Source organism: Heptranchias perlo, chromosome 2 (genome assembly GCF_035084215.1).
Source record: "Heptranchias perlo isolate sHepPer1 chromosome 2, sHepPer1.hap1, whole genome shotgun sequence".
Classification (NCBI taxonomy): Eukaryota; Metazoa; Chordata; class Chondrichthyes; order Hexanchiformes; family Hexanchidae; genus Heptranchias; species Heptranchias perlo.
This window is the reverse complement of record NC_090326.1, coordinates 78,905,764-78,930,545: the sequence shown is the minus strand read 5'-3', so window position 1 is coordinate 78,930,545 and position 24,782 is coordinate 78,905,764. Positions and strand designations below refer to the sequence as shown.

General features: G+C 48.1%; 1 protein-coding gene across 2 annotated transcripts; it reads left to right on the top strand.

Moving 5' to 3' along the window:
- Positions 1-2,560: 2,560 nt before the first annotated feature.
- Positions 2,561-23,067, top strand: LOC137340774 (nucleoporin NUP42-like). Of its 2 annotated transcripts, XM_068003540.1 has the most exons (8): positions 2,561-2,656; positions 2,758-3,060; positions 11,141-11,381; positions 15,089-15,183; positions 15,460-15,536; positions 17,393-17,479; positions 20,067-20,148; positions 20,838-23,067. In XM_068003540.1, exons 2-8 carry the CDS (start codon positions 2,967-2,969, stop codon positions 21,512-21,514), a joined length of 1,353 nt encoding a protein of 450 aa, XP_067859641.1. In that variant the 5' UTR covers positions 2,561-2,656; positions 2,758-2,966; the 3' UTR covers positions 21,515-23,067. The 2 variants fall into 2 exon arrangements, with proteins under 2 accessions (XP_067859641.1, XP_067859630.1); XM_068003529.1 differs by having other exon boundaries at positions 2,561-3,060.
- The last annotated feature ends 1,715 nt before the right edge of the window (positions 23,068-24,782 follow it).

Sequence of the window (24,782 nt, the reverse complement as noted above, 5' to 3'; positions counted from 1 at the left end):
CATGTGCAGTAAGGTCTGTCAGCTGAAGGAGCTCTATTTAAAGGGGCAGTCCTCCACTGACTGATGCTACAAGAAAATAGGAAAAATTACAGCATGGAGCAGCCCAGGGGGAAGGCTGCTCCCAGGTTTAATGATGCCTCACTCCAGGTATCATTGGATGGGGTGAGGAGGAGGGGGAGGACAGAGATCTTCCCCCCCCCCCCCCCCCCCCCGGCGGGCGGGAGGAAGCGGCCTGCCTCTGCCACCAAGAAGGCCTGGCTCGAGATGGCAGAGGTCACCTGCACCACCAACATATCGCCCATCTGCATACAGTGCAGGAGGCGCTGCAATGACCTAAGTAGGTCAGCCAAAGTGAGTACACTTACTCATTCCCCTACACTCCGTCTGCCACATCACTGCCCCCACCCCACATCTTCTGCACTGCCAACACTACTCTGTCACATCACCCCTCACACCCACTCAAACCTCATCCTCATCTTACCTGCACTTACTCACCTCGCCAGTACTCACCTCGCCACTACCACTCAACCCAATCCTCATACAATCTCATGGCTCTATCCCATACTCACCCTCTCATGCATCTCTTTCACGGTCAGCCTCACTCAACCTGCCACTACCTGTGCTGCAGCCACAGGGCATGCATCACATATGTGCAGTAGGAAGTGTAAGGCAAACGTGTCGTGAGCATGAAGGGGATGCACAAGGGTGTTTGAGGGTTTGTCATGGTTTTCACTTATATTTAGTTTCTGAGCAACTCACATTACATATATTGGCACCACTACTGCCATGTCTTTGTGAATAATGCCCTTTCCTGAGGATCACTATGAAGACCCACAACTAATGCCACCCATTGTGTCACTGCAGAGTGGGTGTAGGTTTATTTGCAGGGCTCTTTTGTGCAGACGACTGAGAGACGTCGGCGATGTCCCCGGTGGCACCCTGGAAGGATGCGGAGGAGTTGTTGTTGAGGGCAGTAGTGACTTTGACAGCGACAGGTAAGAAGACTGTGCTCGGGCGAGCCGGGAGCAGCTCGGCATGAAGGAGGCTGCAGATGTCCATGACTACATGTCGAGTGACTCTGAGCCTCCGTGTGCACTGCTGCTCAGAGGTCCAGGAAGCTGAGCCTCGGTCTGTGGACCCTGTGGCGAGGGGAGTGCCCTCTGCGACGTATCTCTCTGCGGTTGCCCTCCCTCCTGCTGTGCAGGTGGATGTGTCACAGCACTGTTGTGGAGCTCCACGTGTCAGGTGGACGGCTTGGCCGGCGAGGCTGGTGATGCTGTTCGCCCTCCGAGGAGGTCATGACTGCAGCTACGGCGGCCCCCATCCGGAAGATGTACATCTGAGGGGGTCCGCAAGGTAGGTACATGTCTCTGGACCCCGGGGTAAGTGTGCAAGTTGGTGAATTTTATTGTTAGGAGGGTGGTGGAGGCCAAACTTTGTCTAAAGTGACAGAGTGGCCTCCTGCAATGAGTGAGGGTCTTCTCTTCTCCCCCCCCCCCCCCCTGTCAAATGGACCTTTGCAGCTGCCACAAGCTGATAGCTGCAACACGTCCATTTCAACTGGGAATGTTTCCCCCAGTATGGGTAACAGTCCCAGTTGTTTGTAAAATCCCACCCCTCCTGAAATATCTCCTTAATCGGGTCTGTAAACGACCTGAAATACCTAAATAAATAGCTTAAGTGGCACCCCGCCGGCTTTAATTGCCTGCGGGAGTCCCATATGCGGGGGCTGCTGCGCGCATGTCAGTGCGTCTGTGGGGAACCCAGAAGTGGGCAGGTTCGAGCCGGGCTCCCGACCCGCCCCGGGCTTCCCTGATTTTCGGAGGCCCCCTGCCAGGAATGCACCGGATTGCGGGTGCTAAAATCGACCCCAATATCTCCATTGTCTTGGTGTTCACTTATCTGTCTACGTCTCTGTGAAACGTCTTCTGGCATTTTTCTATGTTCAAGGCAATATATAAATGCAAGTTGTTGCAAGGGATTAAATCCATGCATCACAGTTGTCTAATGACAATCTCTTGGTGAAGTTGAATCCAAGAGACACCTGGCAAGAGAAGTTTGGAACCAAGTCAACCCTCCGTCAGATTCAGAAATCTGGGACACTGCTGATTCCAGTTTGAGTCAATAATGGACTCTGGAGCATTGGATTGGGGTTCCTCCCATTCTGTTCTGGATAACCCTGCAAGCTATTGCCTTAAATGGATAAAGTGGTCCTGGCTGGGCAAGGAGCCAGAACCTTACCAGTGTTCTGCCTTGGTTTTAGTTCATTAAACTTCAGCATAACATTGGGGGTGGGTCACAAAGCCAAACTGCATGTAAGGTATCTGGACTTAAGGTAATTGGGCTGTCTCCGTATGGGAAAGAGTGCAGTTCAGATCAGGCAAATAAAAACTCCAACAGTGCCACTTTTGCCACTGTAGGTGTTAAACAGGCCATGAGTTCTGGACCTCAGACTCCTGACAGAACAGCGCATGCGCCGGTCTGACCGCGCGCGGGCAGTACCCGAGCTCAACGGTGAAGCCCCGCCCCCGGATTCGGTCACAATCACCGCCCCTCACCGCGTCATCAGCACGCGCCGCTCACAACGATGTTAACGACGCACTGGAGGAGCGCTGAAGTTTCTCAATTTTGAAATTGAAATTCAAACTTAACAAATGTAAGCTGTGATCGGACTGAAAGTTTTGTGATCGTACTCGTGCTTTGTTATGTTCTAATTTTAAACTAAACTGTAAATTATATCCCAAACTGCCCAAGCAGTGGAATATTGACAATCCAGGTTGTGGGGTTCCCTCCGCCGGACATTAACAGACCCCGAAGTCTCCTTTCGGGCCCGCAGCATGAATTAGAACATTGCTCGTCATGGAGAGCGCGACGGCCCCAGGCACGGATCAGCGGGCGGAGTAAGCCGGGCCGGGATGTCACAGAAGGTACAGTAACGTCACAGAGGTCGCTGTGGGATACCCAGCATGCCGGTGTGCAAGTATTTCCTGGAAGGCCGCTGCCGCTTCGGAGACAATTGTTGGAATGAACACCCGCGAGGGCAGCACCAGTACAGCGCAGGTGAGAGGGTGGGGGAGGGGCTAGGGCACACGTGATGGAGGGAGGGGCTACGGCACACGTAATAGAGGGAGGGGCTACGGCACACGTAATGGAGGGAGGGGCTAGGGCACACGTAATGGAGGGAGGGGCTAGGGCACACGTAATGGAGGGAGGGGCTAGGGCACACGTAATGGAGGGAGGGGCTAGGGCACACGTAATGGAGGGAGGGGCTAGGGCACACGTAATGGAGGGAGGGGCTAGGGCACACGTAATGGAGGGAGGGGCTAGAGTACACGTAATGGAGGGAGGGGCTAGGGCACACGTAATGTTGCGGGGGGGGGGGCTAGGGCACACGTAATGCGGGGGGGGGGGCTAGGGCACTCGTGATGCGGGGGGGGGGCTAGGGCACTCGTGATGCGGGGGGGGCTAGGGCACACGTAATGCGGGGGGGGGCTAGGGCACACGTAATGCGAGGGGGGGCTAGGGCACACGTAATGCGGGGGGGGGGCTAGGGCACACGTAATGCGGGGGAGGGGCTAGGGCACACGTAATGCGGGGGGGGGGCTAGGGCACACGTAATGCGGGGGGGGGCTAGGGCACTCGTGATGCGGGGGGGGCTAGGGCACACGTAATGCGGGGGGGGGCTAGGGCACACGTAATGCGGGGGGGGCTAGGGCACTCGTGATGCGGGGGGGGCTAGGGCACACGTAATGCGGGGGGGGGGCTAGGGCACACGTAATGCGGGGGGGGCTAGGGCACACGTAATGCGGGGGGGGGCTAGGGCACACGTAATGCGGGGGGGGGCTAGGGCACACGTAATGCGAGGGGGGGGCTAGGGCACACGTAATGCGGGGGGGGGGGCTAGGGCACACGTAATGCGGGGGGGGGGCTAGGGCACACGTAATGCGGGGGGGGCTAGGGCACACGTAATGCGGGGGGGGGCTAGGGCACACGTAATGCGGGGGGGGGCTAGGGCACACGTAATGCGGGGGGGGGGCTAGGGCACACGTAATGCGGGGGGGGGCTAGGGCACACGTAATGCGGGGTGGGGGGGCTAGGGCACACGTAATGCGGGGTGGGGGGGCTAGGGCACACGTAATGCGGGGTGGGGGGGCTAGGACACACGTAATGGGGGGGGGGAGGCTAGGGCACACGTAATGCGGGGGGAGTGGGGCTAGGGCACACGTAATGCGGGGGGGGGCTAGGGCACTCGTAACGCCGGGGGGGGCTAGGGCACTCGGAACGCGGGGGGCTAGGGCACACGGGGGATGGACCAAGGCACGTGTAAGGCAGGGGAGCAGTTAGGGTACAAGCAAGAGGCCAGGGAAGGAGGCAAAGAGGGGAGAGAATGGAGCAAAGGTGAGAGGTGGACGTGGCTAGGGTAGAGGCGTGAGGCACAGGTAAGAGCAGAGGGAAAGGGACATGAAGGATCTGGAGCTACAGGTGAGAGGAAGGGAAGAAGGGGTGGGAGCATAGGTGAGAGGAGAGAAGGGGAGGAAGCACAGGAGGCGCTGGGTCTACAGGTGAAGGTGAGGAGGAGGAGGAGGAAGGGGTGGGAGCGCAGGTGAGGAGGAGGAAGAGGTGGGAGCACAGGGAAGGAAGAGGAGGAGCAAAGGGGTGGGAGCACAGGTGAGGAGGAAGGGGTGGGAGCACAGGGAAGGAAGAGGAGGAGCAAAGGAGTGGGAGCGCAGGTGAGGTGGAGGAGGAAGGGACGGGAGCACAGGTGAGGAGGAGGAAGGGACGGGAGCACAGGTGAGGAGGAGGAAGGGGTGGGAGCACAGGTGAGGAGGAGGAAGGGACGGGAGCACAGGTGAGGAGGAGGAAGGGGTGGGAGCACAGGTGAGGAGGAGGAGGAAGGGGTGGGAGCACAGGTGAGGAGGAGGAAGGAGCGGGAGCACAGGTGAGGAGGAGGAAGGGGTGGGAGCACAGGTGAGGAGGAGGAAGGGACCGTAGCACAGGTGAGGAGGAGGAAGGAGTGGGAGCACAGGTGGTGAGGAGGAGGAAGGGGTGGGAGCACAGGTGAGGAGGAGGAAGGGGTGGGAGCACAGGTGAGGAGGAGGAAGGGGTGGGAGCACAGGTGAGGAGGAGGAAGGGGTGGGAGCAAAGGTGAGGAGGAGGAAGGGACGGGAGCACAGGTGAGGAGGAGGAAGGGACAGGAGCACATATGAGGAGGAGGAAGGGACAGGAGCACAGGTGAGGAGGAGGAAGGGACGGGAGCACAGGTGAGGAGGAGGAAGGGGTGGGAGCACAGGTGAGGAGGAGGAAGGGACCGTAGCACAGGTGAGGAGGAGGAAGGGACTGGAGCACATATGAGGAGGAGGAAGGGGTGGGAGCACAGGTGAGGAGGAGGAAGGGACAGGAGCACATATGAGGAGGAGGAAGGGGTGGGAGCACAGGTGAGGAGGAGGAAGGGACGGGAGCACAGGTGAGGAGGAGGAAGGGGTGGGAGCACAGGTGAGGAGGAGGAAGGGACCGTAGCACAGGTGGTGAGGAGGAGGAAGGAGTGGGAGCACAGGTGGTGAGGAGGAGGAAGGGGTGGGAGCACAGGTGAGGAGGAGGAAGGGATGGGAGCACAGGTGAGGAGGAGGAAGGGACCGTAGCACAGGTGAGGAGGAGGAAGGGACTGGAGCACAGGTGAGGAGGAGGAAGGGGTGGGAGCACAGGTGAGGAGGAGGAGGAGGAGGAAGGGGTGGGAGCACAGGTGAGGAGGAGGAAGGGGTGGGAGCACAGGTGAGGAGGAGGAAGGGGTGGGAGCACAGGTGAGGAGGAGGAAGGGGCGGGAGCACAGGTGAGGAGGAGGAGGAGGAAGGGGCGGGAGCACAGGTGAGGAGGAGGAAGGGGCGGGAGCACAGGTGAGGAGGAGGAAGGGGCGGGAGCACAGGTGAGGAGGAGGAGGAGTAAGGGGCGGGAGCACAGGAGGAGGAGGAAGGGGCGGGAGCACAGGTGAGGAGGAGGAAGGGGTGGGAGCACAGGTGAGGAGGAGGAAGGGGCGGGAGCACAGGTGAGGAGGAGGAGGAGGAAGGGGCGGGAGCACAGGTGAGGAGGAGGAAGGGGTGGGAGCACAGGTGAGGAGGAGGAAGGGGTGGGAGCACAGGTGAGGAGGAGGAAGGGACCGTAGCACAGGTGAGGAGGAGGAAGGGACTGGAGCACATATGAGGAGGAGGAAGGGGTGGGAGCACAGGTGAGGAGGAGGAAGGGACGGGAGCACAGGTGAGGAGGAGGAAGGGGTGGGAGCACAGGTGAGGAGGAGGAAGGGACCGTAGCACAGGTGGTGAGGAGGAGGAAGGAGTGGGAGCACAGGTGGTGAGGAGGAGGAAGGGGTGGGAGCACAGGTGAGGAGGAGGAAGGGATGGGAGCACAGGTGAGGAGGAGGAAGGGACCGTAGCACAGGTGAGGAGGAGGAAGGGACTGGAGCACATATGAGGAGGAGGAAGGGGTGGGAGCACAGGTGAGGAGGAGGAAGGGACGGGAGCACAGGTGAGGAGGAGGAAGGGGTGGGAGCACAGGTGAGGAGGAGGAAGGGACCGTAGCACAGGTGGTGAGGAGGAGGAAGGAGTGGGAGCACAGGTGGTGAGGAGGAGGAAGGGGTGGGAGCACAGGTGAGGAGGAGGAAGGGATGGGAGCACAGGTGAGGAGGAGGAAGGGACCGTAGCACAGGTGAGGAGGAGGAAGGGACTGGAGCACAGGTGAGGAGGAGGAAGGGGTGGGAGCACAGGTGAGGAGGAGGAGGAGGAGGAAGGGGTGGGAGCACAGGTGAGGAGGAGGAAGGGGTGGGAGCACAGGTGAGGAGGAGGAAGGGGTGGGAGCACAGGTGAGGAGGAGGAAGGGGCGGGAGCACAGGTGAGGAGGAGGAGGAGGAAGGGGCGGGAGCACAGGTGAGGAGGAGGAAGGGGCGGGAGCACAGGTGAGGAGGAGGAAGGGGCGGGAGCACAGGTGAGGAGGAGGAGGAGTAAGGGGCGGGAGCACAGGAGGAGGAGGAAGGGGCGGGAGCACAGGTGAGGAGGAGGAAGGGGTGGGAGCACAGGTGAGGAGGAGGAAGGGGCGGGAGCACAGGTGAGGAGGAGGAGGAGGAAGGGGCGGGAGCACAGGTGAGGAGGAGGAAGGGGTGGGAGCACAGGTGAGGAGGAGGAAGGGGTGGGAGCACAGGTGAGGAGGAGGAAGGGACCGTAGCACAGGTGAGGAGGAGGAAGGGACTGGAGCACATATGAGGAGGAGGAAGGGGTGGGAGCACAGGTGAGGAGGAGGAAGGGACGGGAGCACAGGTGAGGAGGAGGAAGGGGTGGGAGCACAGGTGAGGAGGAGGAAGGGACCGTAGCACAGGTGGTGAGGAGGAGGAAGGAGTGGGAGCACAGGTGGTGAGGAGGAGGAAGGGGTGGGAGCACAGGTGAGGAGGAGGAAGGGATGGGAGCACAGGTGAGGAGGAGGAAGGGACCGTAGCACAGGTGAGGAGGAGGAAGGGACTGGAGCACATATGAGGAGGAGGAAGGGGTGGGAGCACAGGTGAGGAGGAGGAAGGGACGGGAGCACAGGTGAGGAGGAGGAAGGGGTGGGAGCACAGGTGAGGAGGAGGAAGGGACCGTAGCACAGGTGAGGAGGAGGAAGGGACTGGAGCACATATGAGGAGGAGGAAGGGGTGGGAGCACAGGTGAGGAGGAGGAAGGGACGGGAGCACAGGTGAGGAGGAGGAAGGGGTGGGAGCACAGGTGAGGAGGAGGAAGGGACCGTAGCACAGGTGGTGAGGAGGAGGAAGGAGTGGGAGCACAGGTGGTGAGGAGGAGGAAGGGGTGGGAGCACAGGTGAGGAGGAGGAAGGGATGGGAGCACAGGTGAGGAGGAGGAAGGGACCGTAGCACAGGTGAGGAGGAGGAAGGGACTGGAGCACAGGTGAGGAGGAGGAAGGGGTGGGAGCACAGGTGAGGAGGAGGAGGAGGAGGAAGGGGTGGGAGCACAGGTGAGGAGGAGGAAGGGGTGGGAGCACAGGTGAGGAGGAGGAAGGGGTGGGAGCACAGGTGAGGAGGAGGAAGGGGCGGGAGCACAGGTGAGGAGGAGGAAGGGGCGGGAGCACAGGTGAGGAGGAGGAAGGGGCGGGAGCACAGGTGAGGAGGAGGAGGAGTAAGGGGCGGGAGCACAGGAGGAGGAGGAAGGGGCGGGAGCACAGGTGAGGAGGAGGAAGGGGTGGGAGCACAGGTGAGGAGGAGGAAGGGGTGGGAGCACAGGTAAGGAGGAGGAAGGGGTGGGAGCACAGGTGAGGAGGAGGATGGGGCGGGAGCACAGGTGAGGAGGAGGAAGGGGTGGGAGCACAGGTGAGGAGGAGGAGGAGGAAGGGGCGGGAGCACAGGTGAGGAGGAGGAAGGGGTGGGAGCACAGGTGAGGAGGAGGAGGAGGAAGGGGCGGGAGCACAGGTGAGGAGGAGGAAGGGGTGGGAGCACAGGTGAGGAGGAGGATGGGGCGGGAGCACAGGTGAGGAGGAGGAAGGGGTGGGAGCACAGGTGAGGAGGAGGAAGGGACAGGAGCACAGATGAGGAGGAGGAAGGGGTGGGAGCACAGGTGAGGAGGAGGAAGGGGTGGGAGCACAGGTGAGGAGGAGGAGGAAGGGGTGGGAGCACAGGTGAGGAGGAGGAAGGGATGGGAGCACAGGTGAGGAGGAGGAGGAGGAAGGGGCGGGAGCACAGGTGAGGAGGAGGAAGGGGTGGGAGCACAGGTGAGGAGGAGGAAGGAGCGGGAGCACAGGTGAGGAGGAGGAAGGGGTGGGAGCACAGGTGAGGAGGAGGAAGGGGTGGGAGCACAGGTGAGGAGGAGGAAGGGACGGGAGCACAGGTGAGGAGGAGGAAGGGGCGGGAGCACAGGTGAGGAGGAGGAGGAGTAAGGGGCGGGAGCACAGGAGGAGGAGGAAGGGGCGGGAGCACAGGTGAGGAGGAGGAAGGGGTGGGAGCACAGGTGAGGAGGAGGAAGGGGTGGGAGCACAGGTAAGGAGGAGGAAGGGGTGGGAGCAAAGGTGAGGAGGAGGAAGGGACAGGAGCACAGGTGAGGAGGAGGAAGGGGTGGGAGCACAGGTGAGGAGGAGGAAGGAGTGGGAGCAAAGGTGAGGAGGAGGAAGGGACGGGAGCAAAGGTGAGGAGGAGGAAGGGGTAGGAGCAAAGGTGAGGAGGAGGATGGGGCGGGAGCACAGGTGAGGAGGAGGAAGGGGTGGGAGCACAGGTGAGGAGGAGGAAGGGGCGGGAGCACAGGTGGGAGGAGGAAGGGGCGGGAGCACAGGTGGGAGGAGGAGGAAGGGGCGGGAGCACAGGTGAGTAGGAGGAAGGGGCGGGAGCACAGGTGAGGAGGAGGAGGAGGAAGTGGTGGGAGCACAGGTGAGGAGGAGGAAGGGGCGGGAGCACAGGTGAGAAGGAGGAAGGGGCGGGAGCACAGGTGGGAGGAGGAGGAAGGGGCGGGAGCACAGGTGAGGAGGAGGAAGGGGCGGGAGCACAGGTGGGAGGAGGAGGAAGGGGCGGGAGCACAGGTGAGTAGGAGGAAGGGGCGGGAGCACAGGTGAGGAGGAGGAGGAGGAAGTGGTGGGAGCACAGGTGAGGAGGAGGAAGGGGCGGGAGCACAGGTGGGAGGAGGAGGAAGGGGCGGGAGCAAAGGTGAGTAGGAGGAAGGGGCGGGAGCACAGGTGGGAGGAGGAGGAAGGGGCGGGAGCAAAGGTGAGTCGGAGGAAGGGGCGGGAGCACAGGTGAGGAGGAGGAGGAGGAAGTGGTGGGAGCACAGGTGAGGAGGAGGAAGGGGCGGGAGCACAGGTGGGAGGAGGAGGAAGGGGCGGGAGCACAGGTGAGGAGGAGGAAGTGGTGGGAGCACAGGTGAGGAGGAGGAAGGGGCGGGAGCACAGGTGAGGAGGAGGAAGGGGCGGGAGCACAGGTGAGGAGGAGGAAGGGGCGGGAGCACAGGTGAGGAGGCGGAAGGGACGGGAGCAAAGGTGAGGAGGGGGAGGAGGAAGGGGTGGGAGCATAGGTGAGGAGGAGGAAGGGACGGGAGCATAGGTGAGGAGGAGGAAGGGGCGGGAGCACAGGTGAGAGGGACTGGGGCACATTAAAGGGGGTACTGAGGAGGCTGTTGTGAACAGAGAAGAAGAAGAAGAATACATGGTTGAGAGGAGAAAGACGAAATGGGGAATGTGGTTGAGAGAACCGAGAGACTGGGGCACAGGTTCGAAGAGAGAAAAGAGTATTTAATTTATTCTTGTGAATTAAATCCCTGGGTTTACATGCTGCTCATTGTTACTGGAACACTAGGAGAATGTAAATTGTTGCTGTAACAGGAGTTTGTGCTTGAACTAAGGGTTCTAATTCATTGGGAAAAGTTATAAATGGACACACTAATTTGGAGAGGCAGAACGAGCTTCTGTAAAATGTTATTGTTAACTTATTCTTAGAGGGATTGTATGTTTTATGCTTTCATAGTTACTATTTTAAATTATGGATTGAAAAGAGGATATGTCTGTGTATATACATACATACATACATACATACATATATGTAAAAAATCATTAATGGTTTATGACCTTTTAACATTTTTTTGCTAATAATCTGTTTAGAAGAATTATATAAAATAGGCACAAAATTGAGTTTTGTGTTAACTTGGATTCCTGATCTTGGCCATGACAAGAAATGGAGAAATTGGTGTTTAGAAAGGTTCCCCTTCCTTCTCATTTATGCAGAGTAATTTCCATTTTTTGATCAGAATTTATGGAAACTGTTATGTAGCTATGTTTCTGTCGAGGTGCACGTGTCAGTTATGAATTGTCATTGTATTTAGAAGAAAATGTTTTGATATCAGGCCCCGTCTCCAGTAATTCTGGCAGGCATGCCATTTCTTTAAATGGTAAAAGTCTAGCTTGCTAGATTGTGGAAAAATTGTATTTTTCTTTAACCTTGATCCTTGAACTTATATGTTCAGTAATTTGGAAAATAGTGTATTTACAAGGATATTTCAATTCTGTGTAATGTACATACATGTTAAAATATTGCCTTGTTGGTATTTTCTGATAAAATTGAAATCTTGTCTACATAGATACTTGGGTGTCAAATTCAATCCATTCTTTCACTTTCCTCATGCTGTATTTCTAGTTTACAGTAACAACATAGGAAGCTGGGGAAATCAGTTCCAAAAACATCAATCTAATTATATCCAGCCATCAACTTTCTCCAAACCGGCAACGTGGGGAGGAGGTGGCAGGGATGGTGAGAGAAGAGGATTTGGTGGACCAGATACTGGGAAGAAAGAAATTTCAAGTTCTGGAAGCTTTTCACAGAACAGGTTTACAGCCCTCTCGCGTGATGATCAAGGAAATGATGTGGAAAACCTATTGTGAGTGCAATTGTTTATGTTTTGTTCATGATTTCATAGAATCATAGAAGGTTACAGCAAGGAAGGAGGCCATTTGGCCCATCGAGTCCGCACCGGCTCTATGCATGAGCAATCCAGCTAGTCCCACTGTCCCACCATTTTCTCATAGCCCTGCACATTTTTTCGTTTCAAGTACTTATCCAGTTCCCTTTTGAAGGCCATGATTGAATCTGCCCCCACCACTCTCTCGGGCAGTGCATTCCAGATCCTAACCACTCGCTGTGTAAAAATGTTTTTCCTCATGTCACCTTTGGTTCTTTTGCCAATCACCTTAAATCTATGCCACCTGATTCTTCATCCTTCCGCCAAAGGGAACAGTTTCTCTCTATCCATTCTGTCTTGATCCTTCATGATTTTGAACCTCTATCAAATCTCCTCTCAACCTTCTCTGTTCCAAGGAGAATAATCCCAGCCTCTCCAGTCCATCCACATAATTTAAATCCCTCATCCTTGGAATCATTCTAGTAACTCTCCTCTGCACCCTCTCTAAGGCCTTCACATCCTTCCTAAAGTGCGATGCCCAGAACTGGACACAGTACTCCTGTTGTGGCCAAACCAGTGTTTTATAAAGGTTCTTCATGACTTCCTTGCTTTTGTACTCTATGCCTCTAGCTCCTGAACATTTACCTGAGGAAGGAGGAAGCCTCCGAAAGCTTGTGAATTTAAAATAAAATTGCTGGACTATAACTTGGTGTTGTAAAATTGTTTACAATTCTATTTATAAAGCCCAGGACCCTGTATGCTTTTTTAATCGCTTTCTCAACGTGCCCTGCCACCTTCAACGATTTATGCACATACACCCCCAGATCCCTCTGTTCCTCCACCCCTTTTAGAATTGTGCCCTCTAGTTTATATTGCCTCCCCTACGAAATACATCACCTCACATTTTTCTGTGTTAAACTTTATCTGCCACGTGTCCGCCTATGCCACCAGAGTGCCTATATCCTCTTGAAGTTTATCGCTATCCTCCTTACTGTTCACTATCCTTCCAAGTTTCGTGTCATCTGCAAATTTTGAAATTGTGCCCCGTACTCCCAAGTCCAAGTCATTAATATATATCAAGAAAAGCAGTGGTCCCAGCACCAACCCCTGGGGAACACCACTGTATACCTCCCTCCCGTCCAAAAAACAACCGTTCACCACTACTCTCTGCTTCCTGTCATTTATGATGTGGAGATGCCGGTAATGGACTGGGGTGGACAAATGTAAGGAATCTTACAACACCAGGTTATAGTCCAACAATTTTATTTTAAAATCACAAGCTTTCGGAGATTATCCCCTTCGTCAGGTGAATGAGTGAAAGGTTCTCAAATCGCATATCTTACATTAGGCTGGGACACCATCACACCAATCAAAAGGTGTCGTTGGTGTTCAGACAGGTTAGCCACAGAAAACAGTAGGTCCCAGTGCACTGAATACACATTGTGTCAAATTACACAGACAGAGAGAAAGAGACCCAAATGGCAGAGAGAGAGAGAATATTAAAAACAGATAACTTTTTTTTCCCCTTGCTGGTGGGATTACGTGTAGCGTGACATGAACCCAAGATCCCGGTTGAGGCCGTCCTCATGGGTGCGGAACTTGGCTATCAATTTCTGCTCGATGATTTTGCGTTGTCGTGTGTCTCGAAGGCCGCCTTGGAGAACGCTTACCCGAAGATCGGTGGCTGAATGTCCTTGACTGCTAAAGTGTTCCCAGTCGGGGAACACTTTAGCAGTCAAGGACATTCAGCCACCGATCTTCGGGTAAGCGTTCTCCAAGGCGGCCTTCGAGACACACGACAACGCAAAATCGTCGAGCAGAAATTGATAGCCAAGTTCTGCACCCATGAGGACGGCCTCAACCGGGATCTTGGGTTCATGTCACGCTACACGTAACCCCACCAGCAAGGGGAAAAAAAGTTATCTGTTTTTAATATTCTCTCTCTCTCTCTGCCATTTGGGTCTCTTTCACTCTGTCTGTGTAATTTGACACAATGTGTATTCAGTGTACTGGGACCTACTGTTTTCCGTGGCTAACCTGTCTGAACACCAACGACACCTTTTGATTGGTGTGATGGTGTCCCAGCCTAATATAAGATATGCGATTTGAGAACCTTTCACTCATTCACCTGACGAAGGGGATAATCTCCAAAAGCTTGTGATTTTAAAATAAAATTGTTGGACTATAACCTGGTGTTGTAAGATTCCTTACATTTGTCCTGTCATTTAGCCAACTCTGTATCCGTGTTGTTATTTTCCCCTTTATTCCATGGGCTGCAGTCTTAATAGCAAGCCTACCATGTGGCACTTTATCAAACGCTTTTTGAAAATCCATATACACCACATCAACTGCATTGCCCTCATCTATCCTCTCTGTTACCTCATCAAAAAACTCTATGAAGTTGGTTAAATATGATTTGCCTTTTAAAAAATCCGTGCTGGCTTTCCCTAATCCACACTAGTCCAACTGACTGTTAATTCTGTCCCGGATTATTGTTTACTCAGGTTGAGCAAGCATCCAGGAAGGGAAACGGAACCAGGGGCTAGAGTGTGGAATTTTTGATGGGAGTCAATCGGGATGGATTCAGGTCTTGCCGATGTTAACTTAGAGAAACTCTGGCTTAGTGGGGTAGTATTTTGATATACTGATGTGACTGATGGTGAATGGTATGTTATGGGAATTCCCCCTTGTCTTAGCCTGTGTATTTGGATGAAACTTTGAACAGATGTGAAACTCAGTCTCAAGAGGAAAGGGAAATTGTAGAATGAATCAACCCACATTACTCTTGGCTGCAACCTAGTGGATCCTTCAATAGCATACACTTTATTTATTTTAAACTTTATTTGAAGAGAAACATTAGTTACTGATTGGAATAAGAAAATGAGTAAACATTTAACAACCAAGGAATAAACAGTAAAAAATTCTTTCTAAAGATAATATTGTACATTGGTTTACATATTGCTGTAGTTGTGATGTATTTTATAGATCAGTTTTATTGCAAGACATTGTGGCGTGGCATCATCTTAATACTACAATTTAGATGCTTTATTAATGGCGATGATTATCTTTTTTTCCTTTGCTAATTTTCTGTCCTCTCCTGAAGGAATTGACTGCTGCTGGCATACTGTTCCGTGGGTGCCTATTACCCTCGAACATCACGCTCAAATGGTCATTTTTCAAGTGCGAATGTTGCCAGGCTATTTGACCACTGGCAAGCCCAATCTGCCCTTATTGGACATGCAAGCATTTCCACTTTCTATTGGTGCAATCCCACTTTCTATTGATGCTACTTGAAAGCAACCAGGAACTGAAACCCTTGTTGATTTTATGCTCCTTAGTCCATAAAGCTGAAGCCAGTTGTAATGTAACTATTACTGTAGTACTAATACTACTACCACTGGGAATCAAACCTAGGATCTTCTAGTCTTTGGTTCAGTTATATGTGCCTTTACCAACTCAGGCATCGGGGGAGCTTGATAAAATTATTTTAAAATAAAAAATTTGGGCTTCATTTGGTTCATTACAGCACCAATCTTTTTGACAAGAATTCATTCCACAGCTTCTTGTTTGCAACTACCACAGGAATGAAATATTGGTGGAGATATTATTTAAAGTTCACTGTATAGCAGTTATTATTTTTGTGTGAATATAATGTATAATATCATATTGTTTTCAATTTATTACAGGGAAATAGTAAGAAAAGACATTGAAGCATGGGAAGTCTCTGGCCAATGGTTGTTCTCTTGTTATTCTGTTGCCAAAGAATATGCTTGTGTCTCAGGTACAGTGCTGGTTCTGCTTCTGTGTCATTTGTTGTTTGTTTTTCTAAAATCAGTTTATCCCAACAGTTCTCTTTTTTTTACCTCTGTTCTGCCTTCATTTTTCTCCTTTTTCTAACTTATAACTCCAAACCAAAGGCTTTTGAGAGAGGATGAGACCTTCAAGTAAAAACTTTAATGAAGCTTTAAAAGACCCAAAAGATGATTCATTGGATACATTTAATCATATTATTGAGAAATATGTAAGAAGGCATATCATGTATTTTATTCCTCTCTAGGTCTTGTGGACTTCTCCCCTGAAGAATTGCGACTGGAATACTATAACACTAGGGCTGGAGGCAGCTTACAAAATTATGTAAGAACTATTTGCTTTTGAAGTCATTGTTATGGTACATGGTTTGTAATTGTTGGAATAGAAAGTGGAAGCATAAAGACTATTCAGTCAAACAAGCTCGCCCACCATTTAAGTTCTTCTTCTGCCGCTATATTTTTATAAAACAGAAAGCAGACCTCTGATCCTTCGGCTGATCTGTATTCACTGCACAGGTAGCAGCCTACTCCATAAGTTACAGCCTTCAAATGTGAATTTAATCCTTAAATGATGTGCATGGTTAGCAGTTTTCTAGCTTGTAAAGCTTCTCTCTGTCTTATAGTTCTCTTGTTGCAAGATCCTTGTCATTAACATATCCAATCCCTTTGTTTAAAATTTTTTTTGATAGACTTGTGGATAGTTGGTATTGCAATGTTACAATTTGGTCACAAAAACTAAAGGGAGAATGGAGTAACCTGTAACTGGTTTGTAGATGTGAAGATAATTTCACTTTCTTACTCTGCAAAGGTATAAATGCTCTATAATTTGTGACGTTTTTCCTCCCAATTGTAAATTAAGTGAAATAAATTTTAATTATTTGGGGGGGGGTGGTGGGGGGCACTGGCCCAAATGTTCCTGCAATGGTGAGATTGGCGACGTACACTGTAATTCTTGTCATCTAGCATGCCGATCTCACCGTTGCTAACTTGCTCCAAATGTTGCTGGCTTTCTAATTGTAATATGCTGCAGTGAGCATAGTGGGGAATCAGGCACTCAGCACCGATCTAAGAGCTGACGTGGTGGCGCATTCACCATCCCGAGTCACGGGAGGGTTTAAGTGAATGGAAGTGTAACTTCTTAAATAAACTTTAATCTGTAAGTTTCACTGCCATGTGAGATCTATAAATTCGGGCCACACCAAGTCGTTACATTATAAATAATTTGGGAATAAAATAATTTGCCTTTTATTTTCGTGGATCACAAGGGTATGAAATGAGCTAAACAAGCTAACCTTGAATTTTTAACTTACTGAAAAGTTCAGATAATTATTTTGGTTTGAATGAGACTAAAGATCTCAAATCTTTGTGGACATCAAAAATTTACATAACATGCTGACTTTCCTCTGAGTAGGTGAGCTTGAAATGTTTTGAGGTATATGTACATCAACTTACTCATCATTGATTGAAAAAAAAGTTATTTAATAAGCAAATAAAAGATATGTTTGTTGTTTTAGTGGCTTTAGTGAGGTTGAGCACTGTGGGGAAGCAGAGAAGAGATCACTTCAATTCTGAAAACGATCTCATAAATTGAATGGACATATGACGTGGCAGTATTAAAATTGAAAACCCCAGGTGCAGGAAGTGGATACTCAAAGATACTAGTTGTTTAATCTATGCAACAGTAAAACATTTTTAACCACTGGGAGTTTAAACCCGATCTTAGAGCACTAAATCTCGCCACTGCCAGACGAGCAGCGCCCTTATTTTTAAGTCTAAGTGGCAGCAGCGTGAAAACTGGCTTAAATGTAGGAAAATTGCAATCGCCGTTGATTTTAATGGGGGGACGGAACTATGATAATTACCTTCTAACTGTTTTCATTTAAGGTAATGGAGGAGAGGCGCAAAAGTCTCAGGTTGTCATGACTACGTTTCACTTAACTAGTATTCAGTTCAGTTTGGATTTTCCGAAGTCTCAATAGTTGTAAACTAAAAATAGATGTTTGGCAATACTGCAGATAAACAAGAAACAAAACATTATGGTTACCAGCAGATCTGTGCTCACACTGCTATTCACTGAATCTAAAAAAACTGTAATAATACAACAATTTCATCATATGGTAAGTGATGTGAAGTCTGTAATTGTTACTGAGATGTTCTTTAATTTGATGTATTTTGATGTAGGTGGACTCCATTAGACAGTTATCAAATCAACAGAGAAACAAGATGCTTGAAATAAAGAAGCCAAATTCATCTGTAAGAATTTCAGTGGTAAGCTGTGACCAGGAAAAGACAATGAAAACGTACAAGTGTAAAGTAATATCAGCTGTTGTTGGAAAAAATGTTATGTCAAAAATCGTGGATTGATTTAGATTGATGTCATTTTAAAGTGTAAGAAAGAAAGATACTGCATTTGTTTAACATTTTTTTATGCCTTTCAAAAATGACCCAAAGTTCATCACATAAAATGAATTACTTTGTGAAGTGAAATCGCTATTATGTAGACAAATGCAGTAGCTGTTTTGCATACGGCAATATCCCACAAACAACGACAAGATGAATCTGTTTTTGATGGTGTTTGTTAAGGTGGGAATATGGGCCAGGACACTAGGAGAATTTGGTGTTTCTCTTCGAATAATGCCAAGGGCCCTTGTTTTAACGTCAACTTGAACAAGCACCTTGTGGCTCGGTTTAATGCCTCATCCAAAGGACAGCCCCTCTGAAAATGCCGCACTCTCTCAATGCTAGAGTGTAAACCTAGACTATGTGCTCAAGTCCTAAAGTGGGGCTTGAACCTACATCCTTCTGACTTAGGTGGGAATGCTACCAACTACTCCCACCTCAGGCTAGATGGCATTGGCATGTAACTTTTCTTGAAGACCACATTCATAATTTGTAACATAAAAACACCAAGTATAAAGAAAGATCATACAGTTATACCTAGTATAAAACAGTAACCAAATTAATTGATTAAAATTATTTGTAATAGTTTAATGATAAAATAAAACATCAATAGGATTTTCTTGAACAAATGTCATTGTTTTGCATGATTCCACTTTAATGTTCCAAAGTCATTTAACAAGATGAGTTTTAGGAGCATAGGTACATAGGAATTGCTGGTCTATAAAAGATCAAAGTCCATCTAGTTCGCCTTCTACCATCCTGGTTGTTGCATGAAATAATGATAATGGAGTTGTTGGCTAATCATAACAATCAGTTTTAGTTGAAATGTTTGAATTATAAGCAAAAATAACACTCGAGACGAACTGGTCACCAGCAGATTTGGTGCCCACTGCACCCTTAAAGATTCTTTTAATCAATTAATTTTTTTTTAGATGAGGTATATGTAGTGTGTGCAGATGATTACACTCCATATTAAACCAATCTGGAACTGAGTGAATCAACTTCTCTCAAAAAGTTGGAAAAGTGTTTGGCCTCCAATTGACAACTCTGCTAAGATCAGGAACTTGCCATCTGGGGCTCAGATGAATGAGCATACAATTCCACAGTGCAGCACAAGTGGAGTCTGTTATTACGATTTCTTCTACTATTAGAATGATAGAATGGTTACAGCACAGGAGTAGGCCATTTGGCCCATCGAGCCCATGTCGGCTGTTTGTAAGAGCAATCCGGTTAGTCCCATTCCCCCGCTCTTTTCCTGTAGTCCTGCAAATGTTTTCCCTTTTTTGAAAGCCACGATTGAACATGCTTCCACCACCCTTTCAGACAGCGCATTCCAGATCATAACTTCTCGCTGCATAAAACAGTTTTTCCTCACGTTGTCTTTGGTTCTTTTGCTAATCACCTTAAATCTGTGTCCTTTGGTTCTTGATCGTTCTGCCAGTGGGAACAGTTTCTCTTTATTTACTTTATCTAAACCCTTCATGATTTTGAACACTTCTATCAAATCTCCTCTTAACCTTCTCTGCTCTAAGGAGAACAACCCCAGCTTCTCCAGCCTATCGAATTAACTGAAGTCCCGCATCCCTGGAACCATTCTAGTAAATCTTTTTTGCAGCCTCTCTTAAGGCCTTCACGTCCTTCTTAAAATGCAGTGCCCAGAATTGGACTTAATACTCCAGTTGTGGCCGAATCAGTGTTTTATAAAGGTTCAACATAACTTCCTTGCTTTTGTACTCTATTTATAAAGCCCAGGATCCAATATGCTTTTTTAACTGTTTTCTTTTTCATCCATGGGATGTGGGCATCGCTGGCAAGGCCAGCATTTATTGCCCATTCCTAATTGTCCTTGAGAAGGTGGTGGTGAGCCATCTTCTTGAATTGAGTGGCTTGCTAGGCCATTTCAGAGGGCAGCTAAGAATCAACCACATTGCTGTGGGTCTGGAATCACATATAAGTGAAGACGGCAGGTCTCCTTCCCTAAAGGACATTAATGAACCAGGTGGGTTTTTACGACAATCTGGTAGTTTCATGGTTACTATTACTGAAACTAGCTTTTTATTCCATTTATTTAATTAACTAAATTTAAATTCCCCAGCTACCCTGTCGAGATTTGAACTCATGTCTCCGGATTATTAGTCTAAGCCTCTGAATTACTAGTCCAGTAACGTAACCACTATGCTACCGTACCCTATCCTGCCACCATCAAAGATTTGTGCACATATACCCCAGATCTCTCTGTTCCTGCACCCCTTTAGAATTGTACCGTTTAGTTTATATTGCCTCTCCTTGTTCTTCCTGCCAAAATGTATCATTCCGCAATCTCTGCATTAAATTTTATCTGCCATGTGTCTGCTCATTTCACCAGCCTGTCTATGTCTTCTTGAAGTCTATTACTATCCTCCTATTTTAAGAACTTTTTAAAGTATAACTTGTGTTTTCTTCTCTGCTTCTCCAGAGTACTGAATTGAGGAAGCCTAACCAACAGAAACCTGCAGTAGGATTTGGTGGAGTGCAAACTTCAACCTTTGGCTCATCAGGTGAGTGTTTATGTGCAAATCCTATCGAAAAGCCTGAGAAAGAAATGTACTGTACTTCTGTAAAATAGAAATCTTCTGGGATTTTTTAACTGCTGAAAAGAGATAGTGTAAATTTATTTTCTGTCATTTTACAGGCCACCACTTTCTTAAAAGCCAGAACATTTATTGTATGCTTCCTGTCACCAAGCTAGTGCTGCTTGTACCTGCTTTGACTGATTAGATATGTTTTTTGAGAAGTTTATTGTACTTTGTTTTTTAAAAAGAGCTATCCACTTAGCCCCATTCCCCATATCTAATTCAAAAAATTATCTGCTTCCCTTTTAAAAGCTACTATGGATTCTGCTTCTACCACTGTTTTCGTATATAAAATTTGATGATTCTATTCTTTGTTATTGTAGATTAATTTATTCATCTCAGTGCTGTACTGAAAGGGTTAATTCACTCCAACTATTTAAGGGTGGTTTTAATTGTTTCAGGAAAGGGTAGGTTTTAGACTAATTGTGTGAACTGCACCAAGTAATGTTGAAGTAAATAAAACCTCTGGAACTTCTGTGAGACACCTTTATCTTCTCTTGCTTGGTCTCCCAAGTTAATTTTTTTGTGACCGGTAACATTAATGAATGCAAGTTCTATTTCCACGGTGGTTTACTGAAACTGCCTGTCTTACTCAGATTTGTTTGTTTCCAAAGGTTTTGCCTCAAGCACTGTAAGCAGCAACACATTTAGCTTCAAACCCAGTGCTGGATTAGGAAATACTACAACAACTTCAGGGTTTGGAAACTCTTCAGCACCTCCGGTTCCTCCTCTGTCGGGATTTGGAACCAAACCAGTTTCTTCCGCTTCAGCGTTTGGAAACACACCCACATTTGGTGCTCCCACTTCCACATCAGCTTCAGTCTCTGCTGTGTTTGGTAGTTCTGCAACCAGTTCTACTCCAGGTACCTCTGTATTTGGAAGTTCTGCTCCATTTGGAAGCAACCCAACAGCTTCCAGCAGTTTTGGGAGTTCTGCATCTACCTGTGCACCTACAGCCTCAGCATTTGGGAGCACTGTAAAAGCAACAACAAATGTTTTTGGGGGCAATGTAACAACAACAACAAATGCTTTTGGGGGCAATGTAACAACACCAACAAATGCTTTTGGGGGCAATGTAACAACACCAACAAATGCTTTGGGGGGCACTGCAGTATCTGTATCTCAGCCCCAAAACACTCCTGCAAGCAATAATTCAGTCAGTGGATGTGATAAGTTGTATACACCCCGAACAGAACTCTCACCAGATGACCTACGAGAGTTTGAAGCAAAGAAGTTCACACTAGGAAGGATCCCTTTAAAGCCACCACCCATTGAACTCCTGAACGTGTAAATCTGGCTGACATTAAGTGTGCTTGTATTGACTAGTTCCCATGATTTTCATTGAATAATGTAGCCACAGTTAGTACAAATTAAGCTTTCTGAATTTATGTTTTAATTCTTGATAAATTTGCTACTATTATCAGCAATAGTAGGAATTTAACATCGTAATAATTTATTGAAAAAATTATTGTTGCTTTCTCTCCCTCCTTAATGGCCCTCTTCCTCCTTAATGGTCCATCTCGTTCCTCCACCTTCCCCTGCCCAAAATTCACAAATGTTTGTCTCAACTCCATCATTCTGATTGAAAAAGTCTGAATAAACAATCGTAGATATTTCCATATCTTCAGGAATGTGTGCGAACCAGGATGAGGTGTACGTCCTGAGAGATGGTTCATTTATATCAGTTAATGGGGTATCCCAAAAGCAGCTGAAATCTGGAAAAAATGAATATATTGATGAGAGTGTGGAATGTTGGACGCTGCTGGAGCTGCAACTGCAAGATACTAAGCTGCCATTGTAAACAGAAAACAGTTTCACCTTTATTAACGCTTAATGTTAGTCAAAACATCTCTTATGCTATCCATAGGATAAATAACTTCAACTGGACAGGAAAGATTTATTACATGTATACAAGTTTCTACAAAAAAATACATTAAGGGTATAAATGAATAAATACATATATACATAATCTGTGCACTGTACATTTTTTGATACTATGTATGTACTAGACTGAGCCAAGATATTAAACTTTTTAAATGCTTAGATTTATTCTAATGAGAACTTGCATAACATTTTAAAAAACAATTTCTTATAAATTAAATTTTTTTTGTAAATATGCATGTTAGGAGTGATTCCACATTCCGGTGCTTCCTGGGAACCCCTGATCATGTAATGTATAAATAAATGAATTTGCCAGTGGTGTCCTTTATATCTATCCGAACCTGATAATCCATTCCTATGATCCTTGCTGTATTTTTTTTCGTTTGAGTCCTTTATGATTGTGAATTTGAAGAATATATGGTTTTAAATAATCATTCTTGTGACTAATTACTGCTTGGGTGCTGGTTCTGTGCACTCTGAATGAGAATCTCAAGGGCTAGAAGAAAAGAACTTTTAGAGAGCGACTTAATACATAATGAGGAAGCCTCAAAGTGCTTCACGATCAATTAATTATTAATGAATAAATGGATTTGTGGGTGTCTGTCTACTGTTATATGCAGGTTTTTATTTTTTGCTTATTTTTCTGCTTTTAGTATCTTTATATGTACAAACTGATATTTAGCAAATCAGAATAAAGTAACAAGTAAAGAAATAATTTTATAGTGGGTGTTTTACCAATATGCCTGTATTTATGCTGTTACACTGTTGTGATACGAGAACATTTATGAATTGAGTTGGGTCTCTTTATTTGAATTGGAAATTGTGGGTAATTTATCAGGTGAGAGGTGATCTTGGAGAGGGGAAACACAAATATTTGTTTCTCATTCACCTTTTAAAACAGTACCAAAGATCTGTAAGCATGCGATTCATTTTGTTTTATTAAAGGCTGCAACTTTTCTGGTTTTGACTGTCCATTAGAGAATTTGTTTCCCCCTATGAAAAACACAAAATATCTACCTGCAGTAGCACTTCCAAGGAATTATATATGTGAACCCTTAGGTGTCTCTGTTCATCCACATCCTTCAGCATCTTTCCATTGAGTGTAGACTCTAAATTTTCTCCTCCCAAAGTGCATTACTTTGCATTTTTCTGCACTAAATTGCATCTACCACTTGTCTGCTACCTATTCAGCTAATCGGTGGGTCTACATCCTCCTGAAGTATTTTACAGTTCACTTTGTTGTTGCCAAACTGTCGCCTTTTGTGTCATCAACAAGTTTTGATATTGTGCTCCCTATATCCAAATCATCTACATACACCAAGAGCAAAAGTGGACCCAGCACTGGCCCCTGGAGTACAGTAATTCCAACTCCTCTCCAATCTGAGAAGCACCCTTTTACCTCAGATCTTTGTTTCCTGTCTGCAACCAACTTTCTAGCTATGCTGCTCCAGTTCCTCTTATACCAGATGCCTGAATTTTTATATTTGGCCTTCTGTGAGACAGCTTATCGAATGCCTTCTAAAAATCCACATACAAGTAAGTCAGTCTCCTTATCTATCCAATTGGTCTTTTCAAAAAAATCTCTAAAATTTGAAGAACACAATGGACCTTTAACAAATACCTGCTGACTGTCCTTGATTGCATTTCTAAATGCTCACTAATTTGATCTCGAATTATGGATTCTAAGTGTTGCGTACAGACCTCCGCGGTCGACTCTTGGGCTATCCATTCTTGAAAGAAAACGACCAAGTTTTTTAGTCATTCCTAGATACAACCCAATCCTCTGACACCAGGGATCAGCTTCGTGACTTATTTCTGCACTTTCTCCAGGACGTAAATATCTCCTTTGTATCTTAGTGATCAAAATTGTACATTGTAGTCAAGATACAATCTGACGAGTGCACTGCATTTTAATATGACATCCTGTAATTGTTCACTGTCTTGGTTAAATAGCCATGATGTGGAGATGCCGGTGATGGACTGGGGTTGACAATTGTAAACAATTTTACAACACCAAGTTATAGTCCAGCAATTTTATTTTAAATTCACAAGCTTTCGGAGGCTTCCTCCTTCCTCAGGTGAACGATGTGGAAATGAAATCCTCGAAATGAAATCGCATTTATAATTCACAGAACAATGCTTGGTGATTACAGACAGTTTTTCAACTGCCCATTGCCAAGGCAATCAGTGTGCAGACAGACAGGTGTTACCTGCAAGGTCTCCGAATATACAAATCACCAAAAAAAAACAACAAACAAAAAAAAACAGAGATAGAGAGGTAGAAACATAGAAAAGACAGCAACTGACCCGTTATATTAAAAACAGATAACATTTGTTCGCTGGTGGGATAACGTGTAGCGTGACATGAACCCAAGATCCCGGTTGAGGCCGTCCTCATGGGTGCGGAACTTGGCTATCAATTTCTGCTCGACGATTTTGCGTTGTCGTGTGTCTCGAAGGCCGCCTTGGAGTACGCTTACCCGAAGGTCGGTGGATGAATGTCCTTGACTGCTGAAGTGTTCCCCGACTGGGAGGGAACCCTCCAGTCTGGTGATTGTTGCGCGGTGTCCGTTCATCCGTTGTCGCAGCGTCTGCATGGTCTCGCCAATGTACCATGCTCCGGGGCATCCTTTCCTGCAACGTATGAGGTAGACAACGTTGGCCGAGTCACAGGAGTA

Bases quoted from the DNA above. Each gene is read 5' to 3' on its own strand.
- LOC137340774 (XM_068003540.1), top strand. From the start codon at position 2,967: ATGCCGGTGTGCAAGTATTTCCTGGAAGGCCGCTGCCGCTTCGGAGAC. The intron at 11,382-15,088 runs GTGAGTGCAATT...AATTTATTACAG, and splicing joins AATGATGTGGAAAACCTATT to GGAAATAGTAAGAAAAGACA. The intron at 17,480-20,066 runs GTAAGCTGTGAC...CTGCTTCTCCAG, and splicing joins CATCTGTAAGAATTTCAGTG to AGTACTGAATTGAGGAAGCC.